Below are 24,709 nucleotides of genomic sequence, written 5' to 3' on the forward strand. Positions count from 1 at the left end.
CAGACTTGATCTTAGGCCCTGTCTGGCTATGGTGCACTGCCACCCCCGACCCAAAGAGAGGCCCCCATTCATACCAGCACCACTGAGACGAAATCTTTATTCTTTTTTTTTAAATAATTTTATTTATTTACTTAGTTTATTTTTTACTGTGCTGGGTATTCTCTGCTGTTCAGGCTTCTGTTTTCTCTAACTGTGGCTAGTAGGAGCTACTCTCTAGTTGCGGTGTGTGGACTTCTCACTGTGGTGGCTTCTCTTGTTGCAGGGCAGGCGCTAGAGCACCTTCGGGCCTCAGTGGCTGTGGTATGTGGGCGCAGTGATTGTGGCTCCCAGACTCAGGCTCCCAGAACAGACTCAGTGTTTGTGGTGCAGGGGCGTGGTTGCCCCACAGCACGTGGGAAATTCTCACATCAGGGATTGAACCCCTGTCTTCCACGCTGGCAAGCGGATTCCCTACCACTGAGCCATCAAGGAAATCCCAAGATCCTTTAATCTTTCCTGAGACTAGGGCTTTGCAGAGCACCAAGCACAGCTCACCAGCATCCCCGGGCCAGAGTGCCCTACGTGTGAGTGAGTGTGCGTGTGGTGTGAGCCTGATTGATTCCTGTAGGAGCCTGGATTTACACTGCAGGAGCCAGGCCAATCCTGTACTTTTCCCGATCATAAACTGAGAAGTACAGCCTCAGGAAGGTGTTACCCAGGACCCAGGTCTCTGCCTCGTTCTCATGCTGTTTGCCATTCCGAAAGGTGCTGTAGCAGAGGCCCTCAGAATTCTGGGGGAGAGGGAAATGCACACCAGTCAGTCTGAGCCCCTACCTGCCTCCCCCAATCAAGATCCAGAGCTGGAAGCTTCTTGGATTCATATCCCTCCATTGATAAGAATCAAGTGGGTCTCTTAGCCACTGCACGAGTTGGGGTTCACCCAAGAACAAGAAAGGCCAAGACCTATGGTTTCTATGAAGCCTGGGGGTGAGGGAGGGGAGAATTGGGCATTTGAGATTATCAAATGCAAACTGATATAGGGAGGATGGATAAACAACCGGGTCCTGCTGTATAGCGCAGGGAACTATATTCAATATCCCATGAGAAACTATAATGGAAAAATATAAAAAATACATAAATGTATATGTGTAACCACGTCTTTGCTGTACAGCAGAATTTAACACATTGTAAATGAACAATACTTCAGTGAATTAAAAAAAAAGAAGAAGAATGGCCCAAAGTTCCCTCACACTCTGCTGTTCCTTTCCTTCTGACCTCTGCTCACTCTTTTCTCTGCAGAGAATGCCTTTTCTTCTCCCTGTTCCCCACAACCCTTGTCTTTAAGACTTCACTCAGGCCCTCTAGGAAGTCTTCTTGGACACACCCTCACCCTCCCTGGCCACTCCAGGCTGGCTTGGGTGTATCACCCCTAATCTGCACCCGGTGCCCCTTTGCACAGACCCCAGGGGTGCCATTTGCATGGAATCCGGTATAGATTTGCCTCAACCCAAGCAGGCTTCCTCATTCCTCCATGAAGCTGAGGGTTTAGAATTACTGGAGCTTGCTTTCTTCCTCAAAGCCACCTTTGAGCCCATCAACCTGCTCTGAACTCCCACAGGGAGATGACATGAAGCCTCCACCCTGTGCCGGAGCTAAGTAGTCACTGTGTAGCCTTTATTCACCTTAACAACCCACCTCCCCACAGAGGGGCTGGTACCCCAACTCACCAAGGGGGCGCTGAGGCTTAGCAAGGGGAAGTTGCTCCTGAGGACTAGGGTTACCATGTAACATATCATCCCAACCTGGACACTTTCAAGATGGGAAGGGAAACTGTTAACCCCTATGGTGGCACAGCACGCTGGGACTGTCCCCAGCCAATCTTCTTGTCACTTGGTATATTTCAGGGATTGCTAGAGCTGACTTTCTGTGTTCATGCACCTGAGGTCTCTGGTTGAACTGAAACTGAGGCCCTTAGTGTTCCCCTCTCCTTGTGACTCCCACCAGGACAGCACGGAGTGGTGTCTCCACATTTATTTCAGGAGGATGGATGTCCCAGACTGCCCTTCACTCTCAAGTGGTTGGTTCTGTGGGAGGCACTGGCCTAGCAGCCGGGGCTCAGCAGCATCTGCAATGGTTTGACTTGGCCTGCAGAGGGCGCCCTCTTCTCAGCCACAGCCCAAGGGTTCCTGCAAGTCCCAGTTTGAGAGCCAGCCCTCAGGATTGACCCCTCACCTTGTGAATGTAGGCTTGAGCGGGCACTGGGTAGTCGATGCCCTTGATGGTGAAGATGAGAGGAGGCAGGGTGCTGGTGGTGTTACATGGAACCGTGTACTGTTAGAGAAAGAGGGAGAGAGGTCAGCTCAGCTGATCCTTGTTGTTTGGGGAGCCCGGGGGCAACCCTGTGGTATGACCCTTCACCTGCAGACTTTCAAAGGGCCTGACGCGGATAAGCCTGTGGATTTTGGCGATGCGTCTACTTGGGCCGAGCAGGAATATAGTCCCAGTATCCAAAATAGCCTGGCAGCCACGTTTACAAGCAATTACCTTCCCGTTCATGGAGATGCTGAGAGAAAGTGGGACAAAGCGGACACCACGGTCACTCTGAAGTCTCCCCCATGACTGCCCCCTCCCTGACCGTCTCCTGAACAGCCCTTCAGCTCTTGCCCTTCGCTGTTTTCCTTTGTATTCATGTCCCCTACTTTGACTTCCTTTCAGTTCTTGAATGCACCAGTCTCTTTCAGGTCTCAGGGCTTTGGCACCTGTTGGTTGCCCTTCCTAGAAGACCCCCAACCCCTTTGTCTAGCTAATTGCTCCACATCTTCCAGGTTCCTGCTTAATTGTCACTCTGTCAGGAAAGTCTTCACCCTAGACTAGATCAGGCCCCTGTCCTGCTCAGTCTCTGTAGACACTTCCTCCTGTCTAGCATGTACCAAAGCGGTAATTCACTATGTGTGTGACTCGTTTCATGTGCATCTGCCTCACTAGATGTGAGGGCAAGTTGTATCCTCAGTGCCTCCCCCAAGTGCCCAGCACACAAGGGATGCAAGTGTGTGTTTGTTGAATGAATGAATGAAGAACACCCAGAGACCTATATCTGGTGTCTGATCAATCAACGATGGGTCAACCCACACGGTGAAGATGGAGGTTCCCTGGGGCTCCAGATTCTTGGAGTGGTGGGGGAGACACAAGCTGCCCTGGGAGAGGTTGTCTCCCAGCACCAGCCCCTCATCCGGCTCAGACATTAAGGCCCCAGCCAGGGGATGCTCAAGCTAACCCAGAGGGCTCCAAAGGACAGGAAAGCTTTTGTCTGGGGGAATCACACAGAATGCCATCAATTACTGCCCCTTGTTCTCAGGCCACTCCCGGATCCCAGCTCCCTGATTCTCTCTGAAACAACCCCTGCCCCACTGTGTGTCCTAGAAAGTACGTAGGTACCTATGGATAGAGGGAGTGTCTCTGTAAGAGATGCTCTCAGGTCTCAAGACTGCAGCCAACCTCTCTCCACTGCTAGGTAGCTTCTCTCTATGGAGACGAGTTTTTCTTGTTTGTCCAGGACTTTCCCTATTTTTAAACTTGCAGTTCTGTGTATTAAGAACCTTCTCGATCCTGGGCAGCCCCGGACAGTTGGTCATCTGAACATAACCCTGTTCAGGCTGGTGAAATTCTCCCTGATTTTTCAACACACAGTCAGGTCCTCTAACCATGCTGCCCACCTCACAGTGAGGTGGGTACAGCCTTTCCCAAACTGCACAGGCCTCTCTGGACCCTTTCAAGACCCTGGCCACAGGGCCGGTCAGGAGGCCTAGGGTGATTATGGTCCCTTGGGTGGTGTGTGTATGTCTTCCTGTGTGTGTGCCTGTGTGTCTCTGTGATTGTGTCTGGCCATGTGTGTGTATATCTGTGTGCCTGTGCATGTTTATATGTGAGTCTGTGAGGGTGTTTCTATGTGTCTTGTGTGTGTGTATATGTGTGTCTTTGTGGGTGGACATGTCTGTGTGTGAGACTGTGTGTCTGTGTTAAATCTGTGTGTGTCTACATGTGTCAGTGCACACGTGTGGGAGCACTGCTAGAGTGGCCCTCGGAGGGTGAGGCTTACCGGCCCATGGTTATCTGCCAGTAGTGGGTTCGGGACACTGGTACCCAGTTGAGCTTTCCCGTGTGGTAAGAGTGGTCCACCCCACCAAACATCACCACACTGCCATTCTCCCTCCGGCTGTTGAGAGAAGTGAGAGAGGGGCTCGTTGGAGGAGAGTAACGCCAGCACGGTCTGCGGGCTGTGCTCCTCCACCCATCAGAGGCACCACAACCGTCCCCATTTTACAGATGTGGAGATTGAGGAACTGAGGGGTTGAGTACCTGACCCAGGTCTGTCACCGTCTAATCAGTGCCACGGAAGTGTGAAGCCTGGCCTGGCTCTGACCACCCAACCTTCTGAAGAGGGCCTGGTCCCCTCCCACAACCTGAGAGCTCAGAGATCCCCTCAGAGGACTCCGTGCTAGAGGAGTCTGGCATCCGCCTTGCCTAGCCTTTCATTTTTCAAAACTTCCAGGCCCAAGGGCACTAAGGGTGTGGATCCAGGGTCACCCAGGGTTGGCGTCACTGGCCTATGACCTGTGCCAACCACGAGGCCCCACACTCCGCAGGCCCCAAGCTCTGTTACCTTCTCTTGAAATTCCTAACACTTGTTGAACAAGGGGTCATGCATTTGCATTTTCAACTGGCTCCAGAAAACTGTGTAGCTGGTCCTGGGCTCCTGGTGCAATGTCAGTGAGAAAGGAAATATTCCCACCATTCCTCTCCTTCTTTCCATATCAAATCCACAGCAAATCCGGATGCCCTTCCTCCAACCCATACCCTGACACCTTCCATTGCTCTCCCCCTTTCCCCTACCCCCTGAACCAAGCCACTGCTCTCAAGAGGTCTATAATTTTTCATGCAAGTTAAAGCATGTTTCAGCTGATTTGAAGAGGGTGTTTGCCATCTCAGACTTACCAGCTCAAGTAGAAGGCAAAGAGAGGGTAAGGAATAAGTCCAAGGTTCTTCAGGTTGTCAAAGAGTGGGGTGGTTCCTTGGATGGCAAGGCTGGGGAAGCCCAGGCCCAAGATGCCATCAAAAGGTGCATTTTGAAAAAAATGTTTGGATTGCTTCTGGCTCAGGGCAAAGGTCTGGTTGAAGTGGAGAAGGTTCCCAATCTGTGAGAGCAGAGAGTAACTTTGATGCTCAGTCGTGTCTGACTCTTTGTGACCCCATGGACTATATGGTCCATGGAATTCTCCAGGCCAGAATCCTGGAGTGGGTAGGCTTTCCCTTCTCTAGGGGATCTTCCCAACCCAGGGATTGAACCCAGGTCTCCCACATTGCAGGCGGATTCTTTACCAGCTGAGTCACAAGGGAAGCCTGGGAGAAGAGAGTGTTCCCACATAAAGGACCTGAGGCCTGGCTGTGCCCTGCATTGGCCTCAAACAGTTAGATCAAGCTGGGAGAGGAATTCAGGTTCCATCTGTGTGGGGCTGTGGCTTTTAACAACACCTGCTTCCCCACAAACACCATCTCAGTGGATCAGGTTGGCCTCATGCCTTCTGTACAGGTGGGGCAACCAAGACTCAGGACAGGACAGAATGGTTCCCCCTTGTGGACAAAATGAGTAGAAAGCAGGGTAGTCTTCTCTTCAATATTACTATGATCTGAGGATAGAAACAGACTGAATTCATTGCAGTGTACTGTGATTCTGCATCTGCCCCGAAGACAGAAGCCCATTATACAATGTCACTGGCAGGGTTCTTATGAAAATTCTGCTGGGAAACTAACTTTTTGGGATATACGTGCATACATGTGTGTTGAGGGGGGGGAGGGTTGGGGAGTGTGGAATACTCAGACATTTTGGGGAAGGCACGCCATAGTTTTTATTAGACTCTCAAAGACCCTCGACTGTGAGAACCCATTTATCAGGCCCCTCCCACATCTGTGGCCTCCTGCTTTCCCTGTCTGGATACCTCAAGCCCTGGGCTGCCCCCAGGGTCCCAAGCAGTTTTATCCTCTCCCCAAATACCCCACACCTGCCTAAGTCCTGACTAGCCAGCCCAGCTCACCTGCTTAGCACGTGTGTGACCTTGGCAAGGCCTTTGTTCTTTGCATCTCAGTTCCCTCATCTATTTCATGAGTTAATCATAGTACCTGCTGTGTAGGGTTATTGCAGGATTAAACAAGTTTCTTATCATTCAGTGGCTAAGTCATATCTGACTCTTTGTGACCCCAGGAACTGCAGCACACAAAGCTTCCATGTCTTTCACTATTGCCCAGAGTTTGCTCAAACTCATGTCCATTGAGTCAGAGATGCCGTCCAACCTCTCATCCTCTATCACACCCTTCTCCTCTTGCCCTCAATCTTTCCCAGCATCAGGGTCTTTTCCAATAAGTGGCTCATTACAGCAGGTGACCAGAGTATGGGACCTTCATTAACACTTTCACTTTAAACAAGTTATTACCATGAAAATGCCTAGCACAGTCTGAGGATATAAAAGTAGGTGTTTTTTCCCCCATCTCTCTCAGCTCATACCAAAAGGAACCTTGGACTCCTCACAGGCAAAGAAGCTGCAAATCCACATGCCAAGCCACTCTCTGGGTTAGCCAAGGGGAATTTGCGTGTCAGCAGGGGCGTTGTCGCCCCAAGAACAAAGTCCTTACAGCCATTAGGGGACTTTCAGAAGGATAGACCCTCCCAGCTGGTCCTGCATCTGTTTTGTAAGCAGGAGTTGCTCCCAGGGCCAGCAGCTGCTGGTTTCCACATTACTTGAATGATGTCTTGGCCAAGGACTCCGTTTATCCTCCCAGAGGCATAGATGAGGTCGACGGGATTGTCCAGGAGCTTGAAGGTGGTAGACTTATGAGGGTTGAAGAGATTGTGCGTCACTGCAGACACAAGAGATGATTGTCCTTCAGGTGCCAAAGACAGAGAGCAGGGTGGGAGGGCAAGCACAGGATGTGGGGGTGGGGCGGGGGTACTCACAGCAGCTCAGACTGTGGCAGTGGGTGGAGGGCACCCACAGGTCAGAGGAGCCGGTGTCAAACATAACGGTGAACTCCTGAGGGGGCATTCCAATGGCGATGGTGCCAACATAGGCGAACTACAGGGGCCGGGAAGGGATGGTTAGGGCAGACCTGGCTGCCTGTTCCCCCCCTTTTCCACTCCCAATTCGAGTACTGCCTCCTGCTGGGTTTCCCAGTCTCCTGAAATCACTTTCCAAGCACCCAACCTCACACCCTCTACTTGGACTGGTGTCTTCATTTGAGAAGCTCTCCAGTCTCCCTTTTATGTCCAACATGAGCCCTTCCTTCTCCTAGATCACCCCAGGCCACTGACTCTAATCTCAGACCATGTCTGATCAACAGCACTCAGGTGGCCCTTTATTTAGACCTGTATTTAGCCTCTCCCCATCTCTCAGGATGGCCTGTGCATTATTGAAGAAGAGACTAAATATATATATAGCATATATATAACTATATATATATATAGCAATAAGTACACTATTAGATTTTTTTTTTTTTTTTCCTCACATGCCATAGAGACTCAGTAACTTTTTACCAGTATCACTCTTGGATCTGCTGAGACTGAACTTGCTCTGCCTGGGGATTCATACGTGATTTGCAGCTGTCTTTATCTTTTGATGAGAGATGGCTCACCCTTCATCTGTAACTGAGTGGTTCACTTAGTTCAGAAAGAACAATCTTCCTTAAACTAATGATACACCTTTGGCACAGAAATGGATGTTTATCTGCCCCCTGGTCATTGCTTGGTCCAGTCACCACAGACCAGGAGCTGAGGATGAGTGCCTTCTCCTCTGGGAATGGGTCCCTGTTCCCCCGTGTTTCTGACTCCTGCAGGAGCCCCAGCCCCAACAATCCCACTGGCATCTCCACTTGAGCCCAGTGCAAAGCCAGAGCACCAGGGGGCACTGTGGAGCACCATCCTCCTAACACACTCACATCCTTGTAGTTCCTCAGGGGATGATAAATTATGTTTTGGTCATTAGTGGCATTCTGGGACAGGCTGTAAGGGTGTTCCTCAGAGAAATCTGTCAGCAAATTTCTTTCCCTTAGGGTTTCTCTCATGGTCTTCATTTGCGTAACAGGAATTCTTTCACCGGCCATGAAAAAAGAAAACAAAGAAGGGGCAGCAATCAGCGGTCTGTGTTATAAAGACTGTCATACCTGACGTTGTAATGGCACTGTGTATTTTCCAAGCATTTTTATGAGTGTCACCTTATTATCAGGATTCCATGCAATGACCATGGCAAAGACCTAGGTCTGGGGGCGGTCCTAAGATGGCAGAGGAATAGGACGGGGAGACCAATTTCTCCCCCACAAATTCATCAAAAGAACATTTGAACGCTGAGCAAATACCACAGAACAACTTCTGAATGCTGGTAGAGGACACCAGGCATCCAGAAAGGCAGCCCATTCACTTCAAAAGGAGGTAGGACAAAATATAAAAGATAAAAAGAGAGACAAAAGAGGTAGGGATGGAGATCAGTCCCAGGAAGGGAGTCTTTAAAAAGAGAGAAGTTTCCAAACACCAGGAAACACTCTCTCCAGTGGGTCTGGGTGAGCCTTGGAATCTCAGAGGGCAAAATAACCGGGAAGAAAAATAAATAAATAATTAAACCCCACAGATTATGTGCTTAACAGCAACTCCCAGTGGAGCAGCAGCCCAGATGCTCGCATCCCCCACTAGCAAGCGGGGCGGGACAGGGAGGAGTGGGCTGCAATGCTTAGGGTAAGGTCCAGGCCTGAATCTGAGGGAGTTAGCTTGAGAAAGCAACCCAGACTGTGGGATAGCTATCCAGCGATCCTGTGAAAAACCCTAACCTAAGACACCGCCAGGCACGCTCACAAAACAAAGGACTGAGCAGAGCTAGCCGGCTTTGGACCAGCTCATCCCCCGCTGGAGACAGGCAGGCGAGGGCAGCCAGAGCCAGAAGGGGGCAATTGTGGCTGCAGAGAAGCATCCTATACCAACCTGCAAGCAGACTTCTTTGCTAACCAAGATTTCTTAGGATTCTGAACATCTGCCGGGAGGGTCACAGCCAGAGATCAGCTCCCCAGAAGAGACATACGGCACACCTGAGAAGGCCCGCCCATTGTATACCCAGAAAACTGAGTGGCTGGGAAGGGGGAAGGGATAAATCGCAGCCTTCACCTGGGGGCAACTTCGTGCGCCAAGCACCTGATCACCTGAGCTGCTGGGACCTGGAACAGGCGCAAAACGCAGGCCCAACCAAGTCTGAGCCTTTGTGAAGTAACCAAGAACCTGAACCTGAGCGGCTTAGACCTGGGAAGTGCATGTAAACCAGGGCCCACATCAGACAGTTCCCGGCAGAGCAACCTAGAGTCTGAGCAGTGTAGACTGGGAAAGCACACACGCCGTGAGCGGGGGCAAACCCAGTGTGACTGAATCACTGTGAGCACACACCAGTGATATTTGTTCGCAGTGTTCCTCCCTCCCCAAAGCCCAACTGGACAGCGAGCCTAAAAAAAAAAGTCACCACCACCGCGCCCCTTGTGTCAAGGTGGAAATTAGACACTGAAGAGACCAGAAAACAGAAGAAGCTAAAATAAACAGAGGAAACCGCTTTGGAAGTGACAGGTGCAATAGATTAAAACTCTGTAGTTAACACTGACTACATTAGAAGGGGCCTATAGACCTTGAGACGTACAAGCCAGACCAAGAAACTATCTGAAAATGAACTGTCCCCACACTGTACACAACAGCTCCAGAAGAAGTCTTAGATATATTTTTACTATTATCATTTTTTAAATTTAGAGAAAAAAATTTTTGTTATTTTTAAGTCCCCATTACTCCTTTAATTTTCATTTTTATAACCTACAATTACCTTGCAAAAAAAAAAATCAAGAAGCTATTTTTAAAGCAAGCTTCATATGTATAAATATATATATTATAATTTTTGTGACTTTTTTTTAATATTGTATTTTTGAGAATGTAAACTCTACTCAAGATTTTTAATCTTTGCTTTTTGGTATTTGTTATCAACTTTGTACTTTTAAGAACCCAATCTTCAGTACCCATTTTTACTTGGGAGTGAGATCACTGGCCTGACTGCTCTCTCCCCCTTTTGACTCTCCTTTTTCTCCACCAGGTCGCCTCTATCTCCTCCTTCCCCTGTTTCTTCTCTACCCAACTCTGTGAATCTCTTTCTGTGTTCCAGACTGTGGAGAACACTTAGGGAGATGATTACTGGCTGGATCTGTCTCTCCCCTTTTGAGTCCCCCTTTTATCCTCCTAGCCACCTCTGTCTCCTTCCTCCCTCTTCTCTTCTTTGTGTAACTCCGTGAACATCTCTGAGGGATCCAGACTGTGGAGGGGACATAAGGAAGTGATTACTGGCTAGCCTGCTCTCTCCCCTTTTGATTCCCCCTCTTCTCCTCCTGGTCACCTCTATCTCCCTCCTTTCTCTTCTCTTCTCCATGTAACTCTGTGTACCTCTCTGGGTGTCCCTCACTGTGGAGAAACTTTTCATCATTAACCTAGATGTTTTATCATTGGTGCTGTATAGATGGAGAAGTCTTGAGGCAACTGTAAGAATAAGGCTGAAAACCAGAGGCAGGAGGCTTAAGTCCAAATCCTGAGAACACCAGAGAACTCCTGACTCCAGGGAACATTAATCGATAGGAGCTCACCAAACACCTCCATACCTACACTGAGACCAAGCACCACCCAAGGGCCAACAAGCTCCAGAGCAAGACATACCATGCAAACTCTCTAGCAACACAGGAAAATAGCCCTGAGCTTCAATATACAGGCTGCCCAAAGTCACACCAAACCCACTGACATCTCAAAACTCATTACTGGACACTTCATTGCACTCCAGAGAGAAGAAATCCAGCTCCACCCACCAGAACACCAACACAAGCTTCCCTAACCAGAAAACCTTGACAAGCCACCCGTCCAACCCCACCCACAGTGAGGAACCTCCACAATAAAGAGGAACCACCAACTGCCAGAATACGGAAAGGCCACCCCAAACACAGCAATATAAACAAGATGAAAAGGTGGATAAATACCCAGCAGGCAGAGGAACAGGATAAATGCCCACCAAACCAAACAAAAGAGGAAGGGACAGGGAATCTACCTGATAAAAAAATTCCCAATAATGACAGTGAAAATGATCCAAAATCTTGAAAACAAATTGGAGTTACAGATAAAAAGCCTGGAGACAAGGATCGAGAAGATGCAAGAAAGGATTAACAAGGACCTAGAAGATATAAAAAAGAGTGAATATATAATGAATAATGCAATAAATGAGATCAAAAACACTCTGGAGGGAAACAACAGTAGAATAATGGAGGCAGAAGATATGATAAGTGAGGTAGAAGATAGAATGGTATAAATAAATGAAACAGTGAGGAAAAAAGAAAAAAGAATTAAAAGAAATGAGGACAACCTCAGAGATCTCTGGGACAATGTTAAATGCCCCAACGTTCAAACCATAGGAGTCCCAGAAGAAGAAGCCAAAAAGAAAGACCATGAGAAAATACTTGAGGAGGTAATAGTTGATAATTTCCCTAAAATGGGGAAGGAAATAATCACCCAAGTCCAAGAAACCCAGAGAGTCCCAAACAGGAAAAACCCAAGGCGAAACACCCCAAGACACATATTAATCAAATTAACAAAGATCAAAACAAAGAACAAGTATTAAAAGCAGCAAGGGAAAAACAACAAATAACACACAAGGGAACTCCCATAAGAATAACAGCTGATCTTTCAATAGAAACTCTTCAGGCCAGAAGGGAATGGCAGGACATACTTAAAGTGATGAAAGAAAATGACCTGCAGCCAGATTACTGTACCCACCAAGGATCTCATTCAAATATGAAGGAGAAATCAAAAGCTTTACAGACAAGCAAAAGCTGAGAGAATTCAGCACCACCAAACCAGCTCTCCAACAAATGCTAAAGGATCTTCTCTTTAGAGAAGAAACACAGAAAGGGTGTATAAACTCGAACCCAAAATAATAAAGTAAATGGCAATGGGATCATACCTATCAATAATTACCTTAAATGTAAATGGGTTGAATGTCCCAACCAAAAGACAAAGACTGACTGAATAGATACAAAAACAAGACCCCTATATATGTTGTCTACAAGAGACCCACCTCGAAGCAAGGGACACATACAGACTGAAAGTGAAGGGCTGGAAAAAGATATTCCATGCAAATAGAGACCAAAGGAAAGCAGGAATAGCAATACTCATATCAGATAAAATAGACTAAAATACAGGCTGTGAAAAGAGACAAAGATGGACACTACATAATAATCAAAGGATCAATCCAAGAAGAAGATATAACAATTATAAATATATATGCACCCAACATAGGAGCACTGCAACAAGTAAGACAAATGCTAACAAGTATGAAAGGGGAAATTAACAATAGCACAATAATAGTGGGAGACTTCAATACCCCACTCACACCTATGGATAGATCAACTAAATGGAAAATTGACAAGGAAACACAAACTTTAAATGATACAATAGACCAGTTAGACCTAATTGATACCTATAGGACATTTCACTACAAAACAATGAATTTCACCTTTTTCTCAAGCACACACGCAACCTTCTTCAGGATAGATCATATCCTGAGCCATAAATCCAGCGTTGGTAAATTCAAAAAAATTGAAATCATTCCAAGCATCTTTTCTGACCACAATACAATAAGACTAGATGTCAATTACAGGAGAAAAACTATTAAAAATTCCAACACATGGAGGCTGAACAACATGCTGCTGAATAATCAACAAATCACAGAAGAAATCAAAAAAGAAATCAAAATATTCATAGAAACGAATGAAAATGAAAACACAACAACCCAAAACCTATGGGAAACTGTAAAAGCAGTGCTAAGGGGAAGGTTCATAGCAATACAGGCTTACCTCAAAAAACAAGAAAAAAGTCAAACAAATAACCTCAGTCTGCACCTAAAGCAACTAGAAAAGGAAGAAATGAAGAACCCCAGGGTTAGTAGAAGGAAGTAAATCTTAAAAATTAGGGCAGAAGTAAATGCAAAAGAAGCAAAAGAGACCACATCAATAATCAACAAAGCCAAAAGCTGGTTCTTTGAGAAGATAAGTAAAATTGACAAACCATTATCCAGACTCATCAAGAAATAAAGGGAGAAAAATCAAATCAACAAAATTAGAAGTGAAAATGGAGAGATCACAACAGACAACACAGAAATACAAAGGATCATAAGAAACTATTATTAGCAACTATATGCCAATAAAATGGACAACTTGGAAGAAATGGACAAATTCTTAGAAAAGTACAACTTTCCAAAATTGGACCAGGAAGAAATAGAAAGTCTTAACAGAACCATCACAAGCATGGAAATTGAAACTGCAATCAGAAATCTTCCAACAAAAGCTCAGGACCAGACGGCTTCACAGCTGAATTCTAATGAAAATTTAGAGAAGAACTAACACTTATCCTACTCAAACTCTTCCAGAAAATTGCAGAAGAAGGTAAACTTCCAAACCCATTCTATGAGGCCACCAGCACCCTAATACCAAAACCTGACAAAGATGCCACAAATAAAGAAAACTACAGGCAGTATCACTGATGAACATAGATACAAAAATCCTTAACAAAATTCTGGCAAACAAAATCCAACAACATATTAAAAAGATCATACATCATGACCAAGTGGGCTTTATCCCAGGGATGCAAGGATTCTTCAATATCTGCAAATCAATCAATGTAACACACCACATTAACAAATTGAAAAATGAAAACCATATGATTATCTCAATAGATGCAGAGAAAGCCTTTGACAAAATTCCACATCCATTTATGATAAAAAAAAAAAAAAAAAAAAAAAAAAAAAAAAAAAAACCTCCGGAAAGCAGGAATAGAGGAAACATACCTCAACATAATAAAAGCTATATATGACAAACCCTCAGCAAACATTATCCTCAATGGTGAAAAATTGAAAGCATTTCCCCTAAAGTCAGGAACAAGACAAGGGTGCCCACTCTCACCACTACTATTCAACATAGTTTTGGAAGTTTTGGCCACAGCAATCAGAGCAGAAAAAGAAATAAAAGGAATCTAGATTGGAAAAGAAGAAGTAAATCTCTCACTGCTTGCAGATGACATGATCCTCTACGTAGAAAACCCCTAAGACTCCACCAGAAAATTATTAGAGCTAATCAATGAATGTAGTAAAGTTGCAGGATATAAAATTAACACACAGAAATCCCTTGCATTCTTATACACTAACAATGAGAAAACAGAAAGAGAAATTAAGGAAACAATTCCATTCATCATTGCAAAGAAAAGAATAAAATACTTAGGAATGTATCTACCTAAAGAAACAAAAGACCTATATATAGAAAACTATAAAACACTGGTGAAAGAAATCAAAGAGAACACAAATAGATGAAGAAATATACCGTGTTCATGGATCAGAAGAATCAATACAGTGAAAATGAGTATACTACCCCAAAGCAATCTATAGATTCAATGCAATCCCTATCAAGCTGCTGCTTCTGCTGCTGCTAAATCGCTTCAGTCATCTCCGACTCTGTGCGACCCCACAGACGGCAGCCCACCAGGCTCCCCGGTCCATGGGATTCTCGAGGCAAGAGTACTGGAGTGGGTTGCCATTGCCTTCTCTGCCCTATCAAGCTACCAACGTTTTTTTCAGAGAACTAGAACAAATAATTTCATAATTTGTATGGAAATACAAAAAACCTCGAAGAGCCAAAGCCATCTTGAGAAAGAAGAATGGAACTGGAGGAATCAACCTGCCTGACTTCAGTCTCTACTACAAAGCCACAGTCATCAAAACAGTATGGTACTGGCACAAAGACAGAAATATAGATCAATGGAACAAAATAGAAAGCCCACAGATAAATCCATGCACCTATGGACACCTTATCTTTGACAAACGAGGCAAGAATATACAATGGAGAAAAGACAATCTCTTTAACAAGTGATGCAGGGAAAACTGGTCAACCACTTGTAAAAGAACGAAACTAGAACACTTTCTAACACCATACACAAAAATAAACTCAAAATGGATTAAAGATCTAAACATAAGACCAGAAACTATAAAACTCCTAGAGGAAAACACAGGCAAAACACTCTCTGACATAAACCACAGCAGGATCCTCTATGACCCACCTCCCAGAATATTGGAAATAAAAGCAAAAATAAACAAATGGGACCTAATTAAAATTAAAAGTTTCTGCACAACAAAGGAAACTATAAGCAAGGTGAAAAGACAGCCTTCAGAATGGGAGAAAACAATAGCAAATAAAGCAATGGACAAAGAATTAACCTCAAAAATATACAAGCAACTCCTTCAGCTCAATTCCAGAAAAATAAAAGACCCTATCAAAAAGTGGGCCAAAGAACTAAACAGACATTTCTCCAAAAAAGACATACAGATGGCTAACAAACACATGAAAAGATGCTCAACATCACTCATTATCAGAAAATGCAAATCAAAACCACAATGAGGTACCATTTCACGCTGGTCAGAATGGCTGCTATCCAAAAGTCTACAAGCAGTAAATGCTGGAGAGGGTGTGGAGAAAAGGGAACCCTCTTACACTGTTGGTGGGAATGCAAACTAGTACAGCCACTATGGAGAACAGCGGGAGATTCCTGAACAAACTGGAACTAGAACTGCCATATGACCCAGCAATCTTGCTGCTGGGCATATACAATGAGGAAACCAGAACTGAAAGAGACACATGTACCCCAATGTTCATCGTAGCACTGTTTATAATAGCCAGGACATGGAATCAACCTAGATGTCTATCAGCATATGAATGGATAAGAAAAATGTTGTACATATACACAATGGAATATTATTTGGCCATTAAAAAGAATATATTTGAATCAGTTCTAATGAGGTGGATGAGGAATAATGAGCCTATTATACAGAGTGAAGTAAGCCAGAAAGAAAAATACCAATACAGTATACTAATGCATACATATGGAATTTAGAAACATGGTAATGATAACCCTGTATGCGAGACAGCAAAAGAGACACTGATGTATTGAACAGTCTTTCGGACTCTGGGAGAGGGCGAGGGCAGGATGATATGGGAGAATGGCATTGAAACATGTAAATTATCATATGTGAAACAAATCACCAGTCCAGGTTGGATGCATGATACAGTGTGCTCGGGTCTGGTGTACTGGGATGACCCAGAGGGATGGGATGGGGAGGGAGGTGGGAGGGGGGTTCAGGATGGGGAACACATGTACACCCATGGCGAATTCAAGTCAATGTATGGCAAAACCAATACAATATTGTAAAGTAAAATAAATAAATAAATAAAAAGACCTAGGTCTGAACACAGGTTCTGTTGCATAATCTTGAGTAAGGCATAGAACCGCTGAAGTCTCAATTTCCCAGTCGATAAACAGGTGGAATAAAACAATCCCCACCAACCCGCGCCCGCACATAGAATGGCTTGGATATTAAGTGAGATGATGGATATAACACACCTAATATATAGGCAGTCTCAGCAATGGCAGCCATTAGATTCGCTGTGGTCATCCCACTGTATCCTTCTCAAGGAAGCTTAGGATGGGAGGTAGAAGGGATTCATCATCCTTTTTAAACAGGGGAGGAATTTGAAATGCAGGGGGTTGGAGACTTGACTGTGGCCACACTGCTTGTTAGAGCTAAAAGAGCAGAGAAATAGTACTACTGATCTTTCTTCTGGGCTCAAGCAGGAGAGAGGAAGCCCGGAGATAGGGAATAAATTAAGGAGGCTAAGAGAAGCCAAGAAAAATGTTTTTAAAAAGGAAAAAAATCTAAGAGAGTTCTGCATGCACAGAGACATCCAAAGAGATAGATAAAATAGAGAGATACAGAGTTGACGACACAGACACATTCACACAGAAATGAAGAGAGACCAGAGAGGAGACCTAGAACCACTAGAGACACATTCACACAGAAATGAAGAGAGACCAGAGAGGAGACCTAGAACCACTAGAGAAATGTTGTTTCTTCAGACCACACCTACAGTTGCACAGGTTGTGCACTGAACAATTTCAAGGAATGCAATTTTACATAGGACATGATATGGCTGGACCCCAAGAGTTGTGCGATCCTACAGGTTTGCCTGGAGAGCCTAAGGCCTCACAGAGTCTGTGGCAAGGTACGTATCAACAAGTGAGAGTTGACTTTAGACTGTCAGGGAGTGATTACATTCCCTTCTAACCCTGACAGGTGGAAGAATAAGAGGATGAGAATAAAAAACAAACAAAAAAAAGGGACGATATCACTTATAGTCCCTGCACTTACATGACCATGCACTCTGAGAGAGCTACCAGACCAAGGAGTCCAAGCCACTTCATGCTTCCGTCCTCGATTGAAGTACTCAGGACAGACTGACTTTTGAGCATGCACTGGTGGTGAAGATTACCTAGCTGTATATGCTCTAACCTGCTCTAACGTTCTCCTTTAAGCCACCATGAGTCTGATGAGAAATATGAACCTTTAGATAAAATCTTTGCCTCCATTGGTATCTGTGAGGAGTGGAATTGGAAAACTCTCATAATACAGAAAATTCCACTGTAATCTCTTCCTTCGTTCTTGGGTGAAAAACCAAACTGAACCGCACAATCTAAGAGTGGGGAGACTCTTTCCAACCTGTAGACAAAACATTGCTAATAAAGTGATAAAAGTAAATGTTAAGGGCCGTGTTAGACATTTGTGATCTCATGTGGCCTTCCTAGCCAGTTCATGAGATGTGCATTGCTGTCCTCAGTTGGAGAGGAGACTGCTAGGAGGAAAAGAGGTCAAATGGCAGAGTCAGACGTGACTGAAACAACTTGCACAACACAACACAGCGCAGTGACATATGAGTGGCTTTAGGTAGTGGGACAGATGGCAGAGATCAGAGACACCATTGACACCAAACTGTATCAAAGTTCTAGGCAGTTTCAATATTGGAAGAAATGTAATGCTCTGTGTCTGACTCTGTGTGTGTGTGTGTGTGTGTGTGTCTGACTCTTTGTGATCCCATGGACCATAACCTGCCAGACTCCTTGGTCCATGGGATTCTCCAAGCAAGAATACTGGAGTGGGTTGCCATTTCCTTCTCCAATGCATGAAAGTAAAAAAGTGAAAGTGAAGTCGCTTAGTCATGTTCAACTCTTAGCAGCCCCATGGACTGTAGCCTACCAAGCTCTTCCATCCATGGGATTCTCCAGGCAAGGGTACTGGAGTGGGTTGCCATTGCCTTCTCTGAAAGCCAAACTAGAGCTGCACTTTTACAGGGAAACTGGTGATGATATCAGTTTGCAGCCTGAGATTATAAGCAAAGGGCCCCAAAACTGCAATCTGTACTCCCACCCATGATGTCCAAGGACCACCTAGGACTCTTTCCCAGTTGGGACTCCAGATTGCCTTCTTCTGGAACTTTCCAGGGCTCTTCCATTCTGGACAGGTTGTCAGCCCAAGTTGGTGGTGTACAAGCTGTTACTTCTCTCTGTTGCTCCTATTTCTTTTCTTTAAGGTCTGCATATTGAAATTAAGTCAAATAATTATCTTTAGAAATTGAAATTTTTTGTAAAGAGTTGTTTATTGTGTTATAAGATTCTTTGAACCTAAAATGAACTTTCAGCAAAACTTTCAGCAAAACATCATTTGCCCCATGAGCCCATTCATGAAAAATGCCACTCTTTAATCAAGCTTTTATTTCTGGATGGGAAGATTTGCCTTACTTCTTATTAGCTACTGAATGGGGCATATCCACTGGATTGTGTGAGAATTGGGACTCTAAATTAAAGCTGGTCAAAACTTTAGAAGTTACTGAGCTTTTATAGGTCATTTCAATTGAGAAAGGACAAGAATAAGTGGTGCTAGTCCCATAAGGTTCATGAAGCCAAATTAAGATTCATTGAAGAGAAATCAAAATTGGAGAAAGAATTAAGCAATTTGCAAGAACTATTGTCTGTGTTACAATGTCAAAATTATATTTTAGCTGGCCAAGTCTCCACTTTCCAATTCATAGCTAAAAATAGCTACAAATCTTCATCTGTTTTGTAAGCAGCAGTTGCTCCCAGGGCCAGCAGCTGCTGGGTTCCACATTACTTGAATGATGTTTTGGCCAAGGACTCCGTTTATCCTCCCAGAGGCATAGATGAGGTCAACGGGGCTGTTGGGGAGCTTGCAGGTGGTGGACTTGTGAGGGTTGAAGAGATTGTGTGTCACTGCAGACACAAGAGATGATTGCCCTTCAGGTGCCAAAGGCAGAGAGCAGGGTGGGAGGGCAAGCACAGGATGCGGGGGTGGGGAGGGGGTACTCACAGCAGCTCAGACTGTGGCAGTGGGTGGAGGGCACCCACAGGTCAGAGGAACCGGTGTCAAACATAACCATGAACTCCTGAGGGGGCGTTCCAATGGCGATGGTGCCAACATAGGCGAACTACAGGGGCCAGGAAGGGATGGTTAGGGCAGACCTGGCTGCCTATCCACCCCCTTTCCACCCCAAATTCGAGCACTGCCTCCTTCTGGGTTTCCCAGGTCTCCTGAAATCACTTTCCAAGCACCCAACCTCACAGACTCTACTCGGACTGGTGTCTTCATTTGAGAAGCTCTCCAGTCTCCCTTTTATGTCCAGCATGAGCCCCTCCTTCTCCTAGATCACCCCAGGCCACTGACTCTAATCTCAGACCATGTCTGATCAACAGCACTCAGGTGGCCCTTTATTTAGACATGTATTTACCCTCTCCCCATCTCTCAGGATGCCCTGTGCATTATTGAAGAAGAGACTAAATATATATATAGCATATATACTATATATATATATATATATAACTATATATATATATATAGCAATAAGTACACTATTAGATTTTTTTTTTTTTTTTTTTTTTGCCTCACATGCCATAGAGACTCAGTAACTTTTTACCAGTATCACTCTTGGATCTGCTGAGACTGAACTTGCTCTGCCTGGGGATTCATACGTGATTTGCAGCTGTCTTTATCTTTTGATGAGAGATGGCTCACCCTTCATCTGTAACTGAGTGGTTCACTTAGTTCAGAAAGAACAATCTCTCTCAAATTAATGACATCTTTGGCAGAGAAATGGATGTTTATCTACCCCCTGGTCATTGCTTGGCCCAGTCACCACAGACCAAGAGCTGAGGATGAGTCTGCCTTCTTCTCTGGGAATGGGGTCCCTGTTCCCCAGTGTTTCCACCTCCTTCAGGAGCCGCAGCTGCAACATCCCACCTGGCACCTCCAAATGAACCCCAGTGCTAGGCCAGAGCACCAGGGGGCGCTGTGGAGCACAATCCTCCCAACACACTCACATCCTTGTAGTTTCTTAGGGGATGAAAAGTCACCCTTGAGTCATGAGCAGAATTCTTGGACAGGCTGTAAGCTTCTTCCTCTGGGAAATTTTTCACCAAGTTTTTTTTTTTTTTTTCGAGGGTTTCTTGCATGGTCTTCATCTTCATTAGAGGGATTCTTTCCGCAAGCATGGGGAAAAGGAAACAATGAAAGGGCAGCAATCAGCCATATGTGTTATAGTACGACTGCCATAGCTGGCATTGTTATGGCACTGTGTATTTTTTTAAGCATTTTAATGAGGGTCATCTTATTATTAGAACGCTGTGCAAAGACCATGGCAAAGACCTAGGTCTGACTACAGGTTCTGTTGTGTAATCTTGGATAAGCCATTGGACCATTTGGAGTCTCCATTTTCCTGTCAATAAAAAGGTGGAATGTAATAATCAGTATCCCTCATATAGAATGTCTTGGGTATTAGGGGAGATGATGGATATAGTGCACCTGATACATAGGAAGTCTCAGCAATGATAGCCACTACCATTGCTGTGGTCATCCCACTGTATCTTTCTCAATGAAGCTCTGGGAGGGAGGTAGAAGGGGATTATCATCCTCTTTAAACAGGGGAGGAATTTGAAATGCAGGGAGTTGGAGACTTGACTGTGGTCACACTGTTAGAGCTAAAAGAGCGGAGAAATAGTACTACTGATCTTTCTTCTGGGCTCAAGCAGAAGAGAGGGTGAGAGAGAATGTCAGGAGACAAGAAATAAACTGGGGAAATTAAGAGGCTAGAGAAGCAAGAGAGAGCACAAATTGAAAAAAAAAAAAAAAAAACTGGGAGAATTTTGCATGCACCGAGATAGCCAAAGAGATGGAGAGATAAAAGAGAGAGATACAGTGATGAAGACACAGACCCATACACACAGAAGTGGAAAGAGAGCTAAGAGAAGATCTAGAAGAGAACGCAGGAGAAATGCAACAGGACCACACCAACAGTTGCACAAGTTGTGCACTGAACAATTCCAAGGAGTGTCATTTTCACTTAGGTCATGATGTGATTGGCACCCCTAGAGATGTGCAACCCTGCAAGCCTATTCCAAAACTTTGGGTCCCAAGGTGGCCATGGCAAGGTACTTATCAATAAGTGAAAGTTGAAGTGTAAGGCTGCCAGGGAATGATTACTTTCTCTTCCAACCCTCACAGATGGTAGAAGAGAGGACAACAAGAAAAATCCCAGAAAGACAGATGATGCCACTTATAGCCCCTGTACTTACATGACTATGCACTCTGAGAGGGCCACCAGGCCGAGGAGCCCAAGTCACTTCATGTTTTTTTCCTGGGTGCAAGTATTCACAGAACAGAGGGTTCTGAGCTTGCCCTGGTGACAAGAGCTCCCAGTTATATATGCTCTTATCTTATCCGCTTGAGGTCACTGATCTGGTTAAGATCTGGTAAGATCTGATAAGAAATGCATACCTATTGATTAAATGTTTACCTCTATCAGTGTCTTTTGGGAGTGGATTTAGAAAATTCTCAGAATACAGAGAATTTTACAGAGATTGTAGTCTTTTCCTTGCTACTGCTAAGTCGCTTCAGTCCTGTCCAACTCTGTGTGACCCCACCAGGCTCTGCCATCCCTGGGATTCTCCAGGCAAGAACACTGGAATGGGTTGCCATTTCCTTCTCCAATGCATGAAAGTGAAAGTGAAGTCACTCAGTCGTGTCCGACTCTTCGTGACCCCATGGACTGCAGCCTACCAGGCTCCTCCATCCACGGGATTCTCCGGGCAAGAATACTGGAGTGGGTTGCCATTGCCTTCTCCAATCTCTTCCAGGGGCTTGGCCAAAAAACAAACTGAAGAGCACAGACTATCTAAGGGTGGGGAGACTCTTTCCAACTTGGAGAAAAAACACTGCTATTAACATGATAAGAGTAGATGCTGGGGGCCATGCTAGACATTCATGACCTCATGAGGTCACAAGATGTGCCTGGCCTTCCAAGCAACTTCACGAGATGTGTATGGCGCTCCTAGTTGGGGAGGAGGTTGCTAGAAGAAAAAGAGCTCAAATGGCAAAGTGAAGAATTTAGGGACAGCCCAGTGACATATGAGTGACTTCAGGTATTGGGACAGATGGCATAGATCAGGGGCACCTTTGATGCCAGTCTGTGTCAAAGGTCTAGACTAGAGCAGTATTACAGTTACAGTTTCAGTATTGGAAGAAGTGTGATGTAGGCATCCACAAGATACTTCATATCAGCCAACAAACGTGAAAAGAGAACCCTGTGTGCTGGAGTATGGGTTCACTTCAGTTCAGTTCAGTTGCTCATTTGTGTCCGACTCTTTGCGACCCCATGAACCACAGCATGCCAGGCCTCCCTGTCCATCACCAACTCCCGGAGTCCGCCCAAATCCATGTCCATCAAGTCAATGATGCTATCCAACCATCTCATCCTCCGTCGTCCCTTTCTCCTCCTGCCCTCAATCTTTCCCAGCATCAGGGTCTTTTCAAATGAGTTAGCTCTTTGCATCAGGTGGCGAAAGTCCTGGAGTTTCAGCTTCAGCATCAGTCCTTCCAATGAACACTTAGGATTGATCTCCTTCAGGATGGACTGGTCGGATTTCCTTGCTGTTCAAGGGACTCTCAAGAGTCTTCTCCAACACCACAGTTCAAAAGCATCAATTCTTCAGCGCTCGGCTTTTTTTATAGTCCAACTCTCACATCCATACATGACCACTGAAAAAACCATAGCTTTGACTAGACGGACCTTTGTTGGCAAAGTAATGTCTCTGCTTTTTAATATGCTCTCTAGGTTGGTCATAACTTTCCTTCCAAGGAGTAAGCGTCTTTTAATTTCATTGCTGCAATCACCATCAGCAATGATTTTAGAGCCCAGAAAAATAAAGTCAGCCACTGTTTCCACTGTTTTCCCATCTATTTGCCATGAAGTGATGGGACTGGATGCCATGATCTTAGTTTTCTGAATGTTGAGCTTTAACCCAACTTTTTCACCGTCCTCTTTCACTTTCATCAAGAGGCTCTTTAATTCTTCTTCACTTCCTGCCATAAGGGTGGTGTCATCTGCATATCTGAGGTTATTGATATTTCTCCCGGCAATCTTGATTCCAGCTTGTGCTTCATCCAGCCCAGCATTTCTCATGATGTACTCTGCATATAAGTTAAATAAGCAGGGTGACAATATACAGCCTTGACTTACTCCTTTTCCTGTTTGGAACCAGTCTGTTGTTCCATGCCCAGTTCTAACTGTTGCTTCCTGACCTACATACATGTTTCTCAAGAGGCAGGTCAAGTGGTCTGGTATGCCCATCTATATCAGAATTTCCCACAGTTTATTGTGATCCACACAGTCAAAGGCTTTGGCATGGTCAAGAAAGCAGAAATAGATGTTTTTCTGGAACTCTCTTGCTTTTTTTATGATCCAGCAGATGTTGGCAATTTGATCCCTGGATCCTCTGCCTTTTCTAAAACCAGCTTGAACACCTGGAAGTTCACTGTTCAAGTATTGCTGAAGCCTGGCTTGGAGAATTTGGAGCATTACTTTACTAGTATGTGAGACGAGTGCAATTGTGCAGTAGTTCGAGCATTCTTTGATATTACCTTTGGGATTGGAATGAAAACTGACCTTTTCCAGCCCTGTGGCCACTGCTGAGTTTTCCAAATTTGCTGCCGTATTGAGTGCAGCACTTTCACAGCATCGTCTTTAAGGATTTGAAATAGCTCAACTGGAATTCCATTACATCCACTAGCTTTGTTCATAGTGATGCTTTCTAAGGCCCACTTGACTTCACATTCCAGGATGTCTGGCTCTAGGTGAATGATCACACCATCGTGATTATCTGGGTCATGAAGATCTTTTTTGTACAGTTCTGTGTATTCTTGCCACCTCTTCCTAATATCTCTGCTTCTGTTAGGTCCATACCATTTCTGTCCTTTATTGAGCCCATCTTTGCATGAAATGTTCCCTTGGTATCTCTAATTTTCTTGAAGAGATCTCTAGTCTTTCCCATTCTATTGTTTTCCTCTATTTCTTTGCATTGATCGCTGAGGAAGGCTCTCTTATCTCTCCTTGCTGTTCTTTGGAACTCTGCATTCAAATGGAAATATCTTTCCTTTTCTCCTTTGCTTTTCACTTCCCTTCTTTTCACAGCTATTTGTAAGGCCTCCTCAGACAGCCATTTTGCTTTTTTGCATTTCTTTTTCTTGGGGATGATCTTGATTCCTGTCTCCTGTACAGTGTCACAAACCTCCCTCCATAGTTCATCAGGCACTGTTTCTATCAGACCTAGTCCTTTAAATCTATTTCTCACTTCCACTTTATAGTCAAAAGGGATTTGATTTAGGTCATACCTGAATGGTCTAGTGGTTTTCCCTAT

At 44.9% G+C, this 24,709-nt stretch overlaps 1 protein-coding gene across 1 annotated transcript; it reads right to left on the minus strand.

The window, feature by feature from the left end:
- Nucleotides 1-617: 617 nt before the first annotated feature.
- Nucleotides 618-17,380, minus strand: LOC122704832 (pregnancy-associated glycoprotein 2-like). The gene is made up of 9 exons (XM_043919886.1): nucleotides 17,322-17,380; nucleotides 7,963-8,113; nucleotides 6,986-7,103; nucleotides 6,770-6,888; nucleotides 4,972-5,171; nucleotides 4,076-4,192; nucleotides 2,398-2,542; nucleotides 2,212-2,310; nucleotides 618-770 (listed from the first exon to the last, which is right to left on the minus strand). Exons 1-9 carry the CDS (start codon nucleotides 17,372-17,374, stop codon nucleotides 618-620), a joined length of 1,155 nt encoding a protein of 384 aa, XP_043775821.1. The 5' UTR covers nucleotides 17,375-17,380.
- Nucleotides 17,381-24,709: the final 7,329 nt, after the last annotated feature.

Source organism: Cervus elaphus, chromosome 2 (genome assembly GCF_910594005.1).
Source record: "Cervus elaphus chromosome 2, mCerEla1.1, whole genome shotgun sequence".
Lineage (NCBI taxonomy): Eukaryota > Metazoa > Chordata > Mammalia > Artiodactyla > Cervidae > Cervus > Cervus elaphus.